Source organism: Amblyomma mixtum, chromosome 5, assembly GCF_055824585.1.
Source record: "Amblyomma mixtum isolate Tamu chromosome 5, ASM5582458v1, whole genome shotgun sequence".
Lineage (NCBI taxonomy): Eukaryota > Metazoa > Arthropoda > Arachnida > Ixodida > Ixodidae > Amblyomma > Amblyomma mixtum.
Genome location: NC_143016.1, coordinates 90400588 through 90413408, shown reverse-complemented (window position 1 = coordinate 90413408; position 12821 = coordinate 90400588). Strand labels below are relative to the sequence as shown.

At 45.1% G+C, this 12821-nt stretch overlaps 1 protein-coding gene across 1 annotated transcript; it reads left to right on the top strand.

Moving 5' to 3' along the window:
- Nucleotides 1-8455: 8455 nt before the first annotated feature.
- On the top strand, nt 8456-11146 carry LOC149342991 (uncharacterized). Its single transcript, XM_089542270.1, has one exon. The coding sequence runs from the start codon at nt 8469-8471 to the stop codon at nt 9360-9362; it is 894 nt and encodes a 297-aa protein (XP_089398396.1). The 5' UTR covers nt 8456-8468; the 3' UTR covers nt 9363-11146.
- Nucleotides 11147-12821: the final 1675 nt, after the last annotated feature.

Sequence of the window (12821 nt, the reverse complement as noted above, 5' to 3'; positions counted from 1 at the left end):
GGGAGCAAGACAAGATAATACTTTCCGAGCAACAAAGTGACGGATAGAAGCTAAGTACTTGGCCCATTGCGGTCTGAGTAAGCCTCTTATCTTGGAAACCGATGTGTCATCGTGTGGCGTCGGCCTAATACTGGAAAAATGACGAAGTTTTAGCGCCGTTAAACCGGGTATTACGTGCGAAATTACTTGGTTTCGAATTAGCTTGAATATTGCCTAAACATTGCCTTAGATTGCCCTCCAAGACAATTTCTTTTTCAACTTTCGCACGTCATTACCTTCCACTGGCCACATCATCTCAAAAGTCAAAGGTCACTATTCAGGGGTCAAATGTCGACAGCCAAAGGTCAAGCTGCGGAGGTGAAGGCTTTAGAGACCCATCGGATTTTTCGGAATTGCTAGTGAAGGAGTGTTTTTGCACTAAAAGGCGATATCGACTAGTCGGTTAATGATCGCGAACGCTCAGTGGAATCATGGTTCAATTAAAAAAAGGCTTTGGCTGCCGTTTTCGGGATTACAAAATGCAGGGGATATCGTCTCGGGAATCAGTTCATACTTTTCATGGATCATAGACTTCATCCGAGATTTTCAAGCACCGACAAGATTTTTCCGGCCATGGCCACCACCCGGGTTCAGTGTTGGCCCCTCCTGCTTGTTGCTTACAGCTACAAAAATGAAGCCAAGCAAAGGGAAGGCATTAATTCCAGCCGACACCCTCAGGCGTTTGCTTGTGCGGCCAGAGAATAACATAGCTAAGGCTGCAGAAGGCTGTACTCGTGAGCACTTCTCCTGACCGATCACCTCGACACTGGTCCACTGTCGGCGAGCGTCTTGATGACGATGACTGAGCACTATGCCGAACTCGCGCAAGTTCACAACTACATTCACAATGGCTGGCCACGTAATTTGCAACTTGCGCTGCAGGCGTTACGCACCTACACGCAACGGAAAGACTAGGGGACACGTAGCCATGGAATTGTGTACTAGTGCTTTAGGGCACTAATTCCAATATCTGCGTTGCAATCAATGTTGCGTCTGCTTCAGGATGCAAGCCAATCGATAACGGCTATGAAGAATTTGGAGCGTTCCTTATTAGAGCGTTAGAAGGTGTGTGCAAGCGGAAATGGCGACCGCCGTCACGCGTAACGCTGGCGAACTTGTACGTCATTACAACCTGCCCACAGTTTTGTGAGCAAACTGTCCACGGAGGTAGGGGACGGTTAAATTAATGATTGGTCGCAACAGGCTCGTCGGAAAGAGCAAACTGTGTCTCGCAAGCCCCACCGGTGGCTTAGTTCGTAACAGCCACTTGCTCGAGTAGTGGTGCATCGATTAACCGCGGCACCAGTGCGACAGGAGTTGTATGAGGACTCCCAGTGATTTACGAAAGTAAAGCAGAGGATGACCGATTCCGCTTGTATGGACATTAGCTACAACAGAATCAGCAGCAACAAAGAATGCTAACGCATTCGAAAGTTACATCTAGGATCGCCCAAATGTCTCTGGTACCCAGGACTTGATCGGAATATCGAGAATCTGGTCAAAGTGCGTCCAATAGGCACTGTTCGCCACCACGTCCCCATCCCGACAACCATTTTCTTAGCCGGACTGTTGGCAGCCGTGGTGTAGGATCCATGTCGACTTTGCAGGCCATCTGGAAATTCCCATGTTGATGATTGTGGTCGATACCTATATCAAATGGATGGAAGTTACCGCCATGAGGACAGCCACTTCCGATAAACGATTAAGGCATTGTTGGGGATGTTCAGCCAGTTCGGCTTACCAGCGAGAAGTTCAAAGGGTATATGAGGCGCAATTGTGTTTTGTACAGCTCCCAAACCAGTCTGACGGTCTGGTCGAAGGAACGGTAAGGAGAGTGAAGCGAGGCTTAAACAAGAATGGGAGCGGTAGTTTGCCAGTTCGCCTACACCACATTCTGTCTCATTACCGTGAACCCAAAATCCGCGTCGCAATCACTCTTGACCACAGCTACAAATAGTTAACGATCGCGTCACCCCAGGTTCAGCATCCGGCCACGGCAGAAACCTCTGCCATCACCCTAGCTATAAGGCACTGCGATTTGGCGGATAAACCAGCCCATATTATAAATGATTTGAGGTGAGCCTGCAAATGTTTTACTACAGGGTGAGTTCCATAAACAATGGCGACCCTGCTCATACCATCGGGCCTTTCGACCATTTACACCACTCCCATAGCATTTCGTGGATGCCATGCCATGGCGGGCTTGAAAGCAATGATGCGCCAAACGATGTAGCTTGCGAGATAACGATCCAAGCGGATGCTTTTCCGTGCGTCACATATGTGCCACCAAACTATGGTGCTCGTCTGGAAACTTAACTGCACCAAAGGAAACATCCACTTCCCCATGCTAAACTCACCACAGAATGAGCCACATTCTCGAGGCAAATACAGACGAACATCTTCCCTAACCTGCACTGCCTCATCCACCCCTCCAGATACCACTCCACCTGTTCCTGGTGCAGTGGTAAACCTAAGCTATTCCGCTGTTCGTAAAGTTGGGCGAGAAAAATATTCCACCCAACAACATCACAGACATACGAGCAGTTGGAGGCAGCTCTTACCAATGGTCTGGCGGAGGCCCCGGAATCCTCAGCTATGGATCCGCACACCTGACGGTTCAATTGTTTAAAAACGATATAAACGTTTATATCTCTCTCTCTCAATATCGGCACAAGTGGATCCTAAATCGGAACACCCCTGCTTCCATGCTTTTATGATATCAGCTGCGCTCTTTTTTGCTCAACTTGATGTGTCGAACTTTCCCTTTTGGAGATGCATGCGACAGCGGTCAGCAGCTGGTCCAGGACATCTTGTTCAAGAGCTACAGGGAGTAGTAGAATCCACGAGGACTTGCGCATGACAACCGTAAAGAGTGCTGATGGGGAGCAGTGTCACCACCACCTCGACCAGCTAAAGACAAGAAGACCCAGCGTGAAAGGAGCGGAAGTCAAGCCAGAGGCTACCATGAAAGTACCAACGGCTGAAAGCATCCAAAAGACGTCGATTGAACAGCAGTCTCAAGGTCAAGGTCATGACATTAACGAGACCTGTGTCTAGCAGGCGCCGACATTCAAATGCCACAGGACGCGCACGCAGCTAACGGCACCAACGACACGCAAGTTATTGGATGCGCTCAAGCGCTCCGCGCAAGTCCAAACGGAAGCCCCAGCCCCACGACAGCTTCACTCTTTAAAGGAAAAGAAGAGTTGTAAATCACCATGTATCACTGCCATATGGTTATTAAAAATGGGAAGGGGGGGGGGGGGGGGAGGCACTTGAGCTCTGCCTTAAAGCGTATGACGCGATAGCGACAACCACCCCGCACACGATTCAAATGGCAAGCCGGCACTCGTATACGGCACACCATCTATAGCAGAGCCGTCGGCAGCAGGCGCACACGCCATGAAATGTACCGCGCAATTGCCTGACGTCGCACCCGACGTCATGGTACTTTCCGGCACAGTTGGCACGGCGCGTGATCGAAACTTCCTCCCGGGATGCTGCGCGCACGAGATCACAGACCACCTAGGGCATTACAAGCCAACGCCACACATACAGTCACGTTACGCTGATATGCACTTAACTGCACTACACAGCTCTAGTCCACTACACTTAGCAATTAGTACGTCTCTAATCTACACTTGTTCACGGACGCACACACTGCCCGCTGATTCACTTTTTTTGGCTTAGATGTTCCAATTATTATTTCACTAATTACCAAGACTCCAGTCCATTGCAGTCATCAGCACATCACTAACCTTCAACTAAGAAAAAACCTCACTCACATCACACCTCTTGTGACTTCGTAGCCTAGTCGTTAGGCAGCTTCGCATCACTACGGACATCGGCAGTTCTCCGCTCAACAGGAGCCTTAGTTATCGCTTTAAAATACTACGGGTTCACCAACCACGCTCGTCCTATCGGCAGCGGTTGCGGTGACGTCACGATCCGAAATGATCTGAAGGCTGCTAACCGTTTATAAAACTTGTTCGTTTTTCTCCAACCACATGTCGATTCACTTCACATCCGCTCTTATAGTGGATGTTTCGCCTATGATGTCCTGCAATTTTTAACAATAAGCGTTTTGAGATAGAACATCGCTTCTTTAAGGCAAATCATTGTCAGCGTTGTAGCGAATGGCAGAATACAGCAAAGACGTGCTAACAAGTAGGCTGGTTAACTAATATGGATTAGTTAAATTTATAACTGCTACTGTTAATATGCTCATTTACAGATATGCGTGCTGCCCATCGTATAGAATATGCGTATCAGTTTTTTAGAATTTCGGAAACGCAGTTACCCTTGGCGCTGTGGCCCTACAAATTCTGCCTACATCGCCCCAAAATCCATGCGCCTTCGAGAAGCTTCAAAAAGGCACAGCAGCCTATCCAGGGCGCGTACCCAGCCGAAACAGCCAAAAGCTTTGACAGAGTATATAAGTGAAATGCGCAACAACTTAGACAGGACACAGAAAGAAACACATACAACAGTTCACGAGCGCTCGTGAACTGTTGTATGTTTCTTTCTGTGTCTTGTCTAAGTTGTTGCGCATTTCCTTTATATACTATGCAGAACCAACTAGCCCGACAACACGCTCTTCTTTGACAGAGCAACGCTACAACCACGGTGGCTACAACGCTGACAATGCTATGCCGAAAAAAATGCTCTTCTAACTCAAAAAGCCTATTTTTAAAAATTGCAGAACATCATAGTTCGAACAGCCGGTATATTTTGCTGGTATGTTTGCTCTGCTTTTAGGCGGCTCTCTGACAGCAACAATACAAGAGCTGCAACTAATCACAATTTTAACCAGCCTCCATCTCATAATGTGCGCGGGAAAAGGCTAATAAAATTTAACGGAGCCCTGATCTAGAATTCTTTGCCAGTACACATCAAGCAAACCTATGACTTTAGCTTAGCTCTAAAGAAGTACCATTTTGAAAACTTGTGTGATGTTTAATAAAATTGTGACTGAATATTTTTGCATTGCCTATGCTATATGCGTCAAGAACTATTTTTGTATTTGTTAATTACTTTCCTCCTCTGCTGTGTTAGAATTTGTACCATGTGTCCCCACTGGACAGTTTACTAGCCAATAGCTATGGGTCCAGCAACCGTTTTGTATTTTGAAAGAAATTCTGCAAATTAACAATGAATGAATGAACAGCAAAGTTACAGGCATCGGCATTAAGCCCTCTTGCTATTCCTTTCGCAGTTGTACCTTAGCCTTTATCGTTTCTTTAGTATCTCTCGTAACCGGTCGACCACAAGCTACCTTCCTCTCTGGGGCCGGTCTAATTAGTTTTAGAAGTATACGAGTATATGCACAGCGTCGATCAGGCCACAACCTTCAACTGTATCCAGCAGGCGTTGAGTAGAAGGGCAGCAAGAGTGTGGTACAAAATGAAGCATCAATGAAACGGTCTGAGAAAAGCAACGAACTACACATACCGCTTGCATGAAAAAGTGGTACGAAAGCACATGTTCCATAGTGAGCTCTGTTAATTATCTGGCGCCTGCAGTGGGACTGAATGAATGTGTTTTGTGTTGACTGCAATGAGTGGAATACTGTATGAGAATTATTTGTGTTTATGGTCCAGAAACGGTGTGATCAACGTGCATTTGGCAGTGAATTGAATACATATTATTTATATTCCTCTAAATATTACAAAACGTTTTGGTAATGAAGAAATCCACCGCCTTATCCTTTTCAAACACAAGGTCAATGCTGCCTTGGAGGTTTGCAGCTGAAAAGAATTTTGTACACGTTGCCTTTTGTAATGTTATGTTGTTGGGGTACCGCCCTTTTATATTGTTTTGTTACCATAGATCAGTGAAGACAGTGGTGTATGTCATACATCATGGCCCTTTACAAAAGAGCCGATGCTGACGTACTATTTTGCACAGACGGACTATTTTGCACAGAAGTACTATTTTGAAGAGAAATGCTGAAGCCCTATTTTGCACAGGCACAGAGCAGTATGTAATGAGGTCACTTGTTTTATTCGAATATTCCTTGGTAGACTTCTGGAGCGTGTGGCTGTTTGAACATTTTCCTCCGACTGCAAGGTCCCTATTAGCATTTGCTCATTTTTCCGTAGAATCTCCCCTTTCTCCGCCACGGTGGCTCAGTGGTTATGGCACTCGGCTGCTGACCCGAAAGACGCGGGTTCGATCCCGCCCGTGGCGCTCGAATTTCGATGGAGGCGAAATTCTAGAGGTCCGAGTACTGTGCGATATCAGTGCACGTTAAAGAACCCCAGGTGGTCTAGATTTCCGGAGCCCTTCACTACGGCGTCCCCTTAAGCCTGAGTCGCTTTAGGACGTTAAGCCCTCCCAAACCAAACCAAGCCTTTCTCATTTTGTGCGAGTTTGATTCTGTGTTTCATCGGGTCTGCGTAGGTTTTGATCATGTTGATGAAAATGTCGTTGCTCCATATGTTCTAAAAGGCAACCTGTAATTTACCTGGGAAAGTGCAGAGCTGTTTACAGGACCCTTACGCATTTATGAGCAGCACGCAACTAGCTTATTCCCTGCACATGCAACTTGTCATTTGTGTTTGCTCAGCCACCTCTTACTGCTGCTCTATTTAGAGTCTGAATTTATTTTGTGGTTTTCAGTGAACAAGCAGACTGTTATGAAAAAGAAATGGCACTGTTGTCTCTTTTTTGTGAGCAAAACTCCGTCAACACAGCTCTGTCACAATGCATTTCTTGCAAACTTGGGGGCAGTAATAGAGCTATCAACACAAGCTGCAACTATATCTAAAACTGTACATATCGGCCATTAAGACGAATGGCTGGCTTTATTGGTACGTTAACACCTCGCAATTAAGCGTCACAGGCGAGGCGAGGGTAAAGGAAAAGCATGCAGCGAAACCTGATTAAAAAATGGCATTTGTAGTCGCACCCGTCGTGTCTGCTTTCTTCGCCCTTGTGTCGTGTGTCGCAAGAAACCTCGAGATGTTCGAAGGTTTCTTTTCACCGCCATGTAACACGCGGTTATGAAGTCACGAAATTCTTTTTTTTTATTTAGTTATGACGTCATGATTTAGTTCGACTGACCATTTGAAGACGGCGCTGGCTTCGCACCATAAGCCCCTATGTTTAGAACGTATGGGCTACTGTACAAGCAGCACTACAATACATCGACCTTCGCCGAGGCTCGAACCGCTTTTGTGGTCAAGTGATGCGCCGCTGAAGGCACAAATTCATGTTATTCCGTCATACAGGCTGATGGAGGTGCCTTGTTGCACCCGTTTGATGCATTGTCGTTTTTGTAGGGAACAGTCTACGAACTAATAATTGCCCCTTTGTTTTCATTCGTAATAACCGATCGCCCTGAGAATGTCACTTTGTTATCACCGTCCAGATCATAAAGGAAGCGGCTTGGTAGTCATTCCAAGCATCGCTGACGCAGCTACGCGCATTACATTAAATTCTTTTATCGTTTCTGTATCACACATGCACCAGCTAGGCTACTGAAATGGCCGTTTCCCTGTGCAAGAATTCCTGTTTAAATTACAAATAAAAATTTTATTTCAGGCTCGTAAACAGGCGAATACCGCACAGCAGTTCACTGACTCGCAAGCCGGATCAACTGCACGGTCATGTGCCTCGGCAAGGGAGGATTAAGTAGCTATACTGCGAGCTGCCAACATTTTGATTTTTGAAACTAATGGCGAGATTGGGGGGCACAGCATCTTTACGTGCACGTGCTCGCTGACTTCCCTGTCTTCTCGCGCTTCTTAAGCCGGCTGAGCGATTGTGAATCTGCATCTGCGTTCAGTGGATCATTTCAAGCTCCTTGCTAGCACTTTTGAATTCAATAAGGTCCGTAATTTCACTATACTTTAATCAAATAAAGTTTTCTAGAGCAGGTATCTTTTCTTCGGTGTCATCATCATCGTCATCATCAGCCTGACTGCGCCCACTGCAGGGCAAAGGCCTCTTCCATGTCTCTCCATTTTTTTTTGGCAGTGGCGGCATCAACCCTCATGCACGGCATCTGAGCCTCTCCTCTGTGTATTTACAGTTTTCCCCGACCCGGTGTTCTGGAACCTGAAGGACAGCAATTTGCGGCAACGCACTGATTCCACCGACTTCACACTTTCGCACGCGGCCACATCGGCCTGAAATTGCTGTGGACCTATTCGAGACGGCTCGGTCAAACCCGGGAACACCCATCGCCATTGCACCAGCGCCGACAGCGACAACCGGCAACAAGTCCCGCGAGGGGCGTCGTTCGTCATTTGGCAGTGGCGGCATCAACCCTCATGCACGGCATCTGAGCCTCTCCTCTGTGTATTTACAGGTTGGTTGATATTCTTCTGTACTGCTTTTTTTCTTTTCGTTGTTTATTCACCGCCTATGCCGCTACTGCCAAAGACCTCTTGTTATTTTTTTTCTGCTTTGCCACGGTTTTAACCATGTCGCGTTGTTGTGCGTGCCGATCGCGGGTTCCCGACAACGGGCCGCATATGACCTGTTCAGAATGCCAATTTACTTTTCATCTGGGTGCATGTTCTGGTATAAGTGACGAAACATGGAATGCCAAACGCGGTTCTTTCAAGAAATCTTGGAAGTGTGACCGGTGTAGCAAGGGTTCACGAAGCGATGACTCGGAGAGCCCCAACTTAGACAGCGACTTAGCAGCGCACTTGCTAGCAATTCAGACCAAACTCGATACTCTCCTAGCTCTCCCTAAACTGGTAGACGCACTTGACTCCAGCGTGAAGTTCCTGTCAGACAAGTTCGATGAATTTCAGGATCGTCTTCAAATTCAAGAGCAAGCGACAAAAAAACTGGCCGAACGCATGGATCAGATAGAAAAGGCCGACTCTTCCAGTGAATTGCAACAGATAATGCAAGATGTAGATAACCTGGAGTGGCGTAGCCGTCGCAACAACATTGAATTTCACGGCATTCCTGAAACTGAAAACGAGAACTTGCTCGAAAAAATAAATGAATTAGCCCCTAGACTGGACATTCAGCCACTAACTAAGCAAGATATCACCGCACTACATCGGCTTCCAGCGAAACAAGGCAGAACACGGGGCATCATTGCTCGCTTCGTCAGTCATGAACATCGTGACGCCTGGCTGGCAAAGCGACAGACACTAAGGAATGAACCTGGTGAGATGTTTATGTGCGAAAACATGACAAGGCTTTCCCGTAGTCTTCTGACAAAAACGAAGGAATGGGCGAAGAACGCAGGGTACGCTTTCGTATGGCACACGAACGGAAAAGTGCTAGTTCGAAAGAAGAGCGGTGATAATGCTGTGGTGATTCGCACGGTTCAGGATCTTGATGATCTGCAGTGACTATTCTTGGCAAGTTTGTTTTTCTTTGAAATTTTTCTTCCGCAATGAAAAACCTGCCCACACTTTCAGTTTTTCATCTTAATGCCAGGAGTTTACGCAACAAGTATGATGAAGTAATTTCTTTTTTGTCGGAACCGAATCATTCCTATGACATCATTTGTTTTACAGAGACCTGGTTCTCATGTGATGACGAGTGTTTTTCACTTTCCGGATATGATGTTGTATCTGCATGTCGCTGTAGGAGGCGTGGTGGTGGTATCGCTGTATACATCCGATCAAAGCTTAATTATAAGGTACTTCCGGAGTTCAAGATAATTGGCGATAATTATGAATGCATAGTTATACAGTGTCGTGGTATGATTTTCTCTGTCATGTACCGTCCTCCATCAGGTGTTCTCAGTGACTTTATGAAGTTTACTGAAAAGATACTTGAATTCAGTGTTCAGCTGAAGTCTGAAAGCGTTCTTGTGGGTGATTTCAACCTGAATGCTTCCCTTGACAATCAAGCCTACTTACAATTCAAAGAGTTATACGAGTCTTATGGTTGCTCCAACGTAATCACCACACCGACAAGAATTACACCAAGTTCCCAAAGTATTCTTGATCTGTGCGTTACAAGTTTCCCTCGCGAGAATGTAAAATCAGGCACCCTGGTCTGCAGTTTAAGCGATCATTTGCCAATATATTGTGTGTTACCCTGCAAACACACAGTCGCCCCCGAACACAAAGTATTAATTAGAGATTACTCCGAGTACAATGTTAACAAGTTTAGGGACATGCTGACAAATGTTGACTGGAACATAATTTTGGAGCTCTCGAACCCCGATGCCGCTTACGACGCTTTCCTTTCATCCTTTGTATCTGCTTATAACACATGTTTTCCCCTCAAGCCCCGAAAAAAGAACAAAAAAGTACGAAAGCCCTGGATTTCTCGTGAACTGTTTCAAAGAATCAAACAGAAAAACAGACTTTTCCAAACATTCTTGCAAACAAAAGATGCAAGTGACTTTCATGCATTCAAGAAAGTACGAAATCTGCTAAATTCAGACTTAAAGAAAGCAAAGCTCGAATACTACACAAATAAATTTACACAGGTGAACGGTAATACACGACTGGTATGGCAAACCATGAGAGAGTTAATCTATAAGAATGCAGAAACAAAAAAAGTGAACTTTCGGAATGCCGATCTGTCTGAAGCAGAGGTTGCAAACCTGTTTAATGAGCATTTTCTTGCTGCTGGTGCTCCTTTAGCCGACGCAACAAATGCACCTTCTTCTACACCTTGGGAAAATTATGTCACTGCAAGCAATCCGAATACAATATTTTTGTCCCCCACTGATTTCAGCGAGGTGCAAGATATAATTATGTCTCTAAAAGACGGTTGTGCATCTGGCACTGATGAGATCAGACCAAAACCACTGAAGGCTGTGAGTCAAATAGTTAGTACTCCTATTGCACACATCTGCAATCTTATAATGGAAAAGGGAGTTTTCCCAGCCAAAATGAAACTTGCTCGTGTGACGGCTATACATAAGGGAGGCTCTTTCGATGACGTGAACAATTACAGGCCGATCTCTGTGCTTTCTGTATTTTCGAAAATAGCTGAGCATATCATAAACAAAAGGCTTGTTGGATTTCTAACCTCGGAAAATATTATCGTAAGGCAACAGTTCGGCTTCCAGAAAAACAAATCGCCAGAAACAGCACTACTTGGAATAAAAGATGAAATTCTGCACAATATCGAAAACAAGGCACTAACTCTGGGTATATTCCTCGATTTTAGAAAAGCGTTCGACAGTGTGCAACATGATATACTAATAAAAAAGCTTCAGCATTACGGTGTCAGGGGTATAGCTGGTACTCTCCTCATGAGTTATTTAACTTCACGTGAGCAGTATACTGTCATCAATGGTGTATGCTCAGAGACAAACACTCTGTTGTATGGTGTACCACAAGGGTCCATCCTAGGGCCAGTCTTATTTCTCATCTATATCAATGATATTGTAAATATACCGGGTGCCTCGAATTTGGTTTTATATGCGGACGACACCAATGTGTTCTTTTCGGGTAGGGATTTAGATGTGCTGTTCAGGGAGGCAAACAATTGGATGTTGGGCTTAACCTCATGGCTGGGAAGTAACCGGCTCGCATTAAACATAAACAAAACAAAGTATGTACTCTTTCGCTCCAAAGGTACTGAAATGTATTCAATTCCATGTTTAAAATTTAATGGCCTGGACATACAACAGTCTTCTACTACCAGATTTCTAGGTGTGACATTCCACGAAAATCTCTTATGGAATGCTCACATCCACACACTTAGAACTGATCTCTCTCGTGCCTTAGCCATCTTAAACAGACTGAGGTGTTACCTCCCAGCTTCTATCAAACGACTGGTGTACTATTCCCTTATACATTCACGTTTTAGCTATTGCTCTCTTGTGTGGCAAACCACGACGAAAACAAATTTAGATTCCCTACTATCAATACAAAAAAGAGCAATACGCGCTATCAGTAACTTAGAGCTGTCCTCTAGTTGTGCGCCCTACTATAGATCGCATGGAATACTCCAAATGCCTCAGTTCTACAAATACAGACTAAGCCTGGAAGTTTACCGCCAATACCGGTTGGATAAATCTACCTTTGAAACAAGATACCAGGAGAAAAGAAGTGTGTACGATTTAAGAAAGAGCATCATAGTCAAGCCCCGAGCTCGAACAAACTATGGACATCAAAGATTAAGCTGTCAGATAGCAGATTTATTAAACAGCTATCCCGTCATTCATGCCCTATTAACCGAAAATCTTTCATTAAGCAGGTTTAAGAAAACACTGAAGGGAATATTCTTAAAGGAAGACTAGTGTGTTATGTTCATGTTTTTCTTCTTGTTTTCAATTTTATGTTCCATGTGCTTCAAGTTCGATAGTTTACATGTATTTTATGTTTGGAAGTGTTTTGTTAACATGCATTGCTAGTAGAAGTTGCTGCACTTATTCTTGTACTCCGTTCCTGTACATATTCTTGCACTGTAAAAAAAATATAATAAGGGGGTTGGGGGATACAGTTTCATCTAAGACATTTCTCTGCATGTAAACTCTGTTGAAACTCTGCATGAGTGTCAAACCGCTGCTTGCCACAGGGTGGCGTGACCTCGTCAGGCACTTTTCCGCCTTTTGTCACGTCCCCCAAGACAATAGTTTTGTATTATTGTCTTGAATAAAAAATGATTGATTGATTGATTGATTGATTGATTGATTGATTGATTGATTGATTGATTGATTGATTGAACCCTGTCCTTCGTCAGTTGCGGCCACCGTAGCCCCGCAAACTCCTTAATCTCAGCCACCCACCTAACTTTCTGCCTCCCCGTGCTACGCTTGCCTTCTCTTAGAATTCACTCCGTTACCCTTAAGGACCAAAGGTTATCTTGCCTTCGCATTACATGCCTTTCCCAAGCCC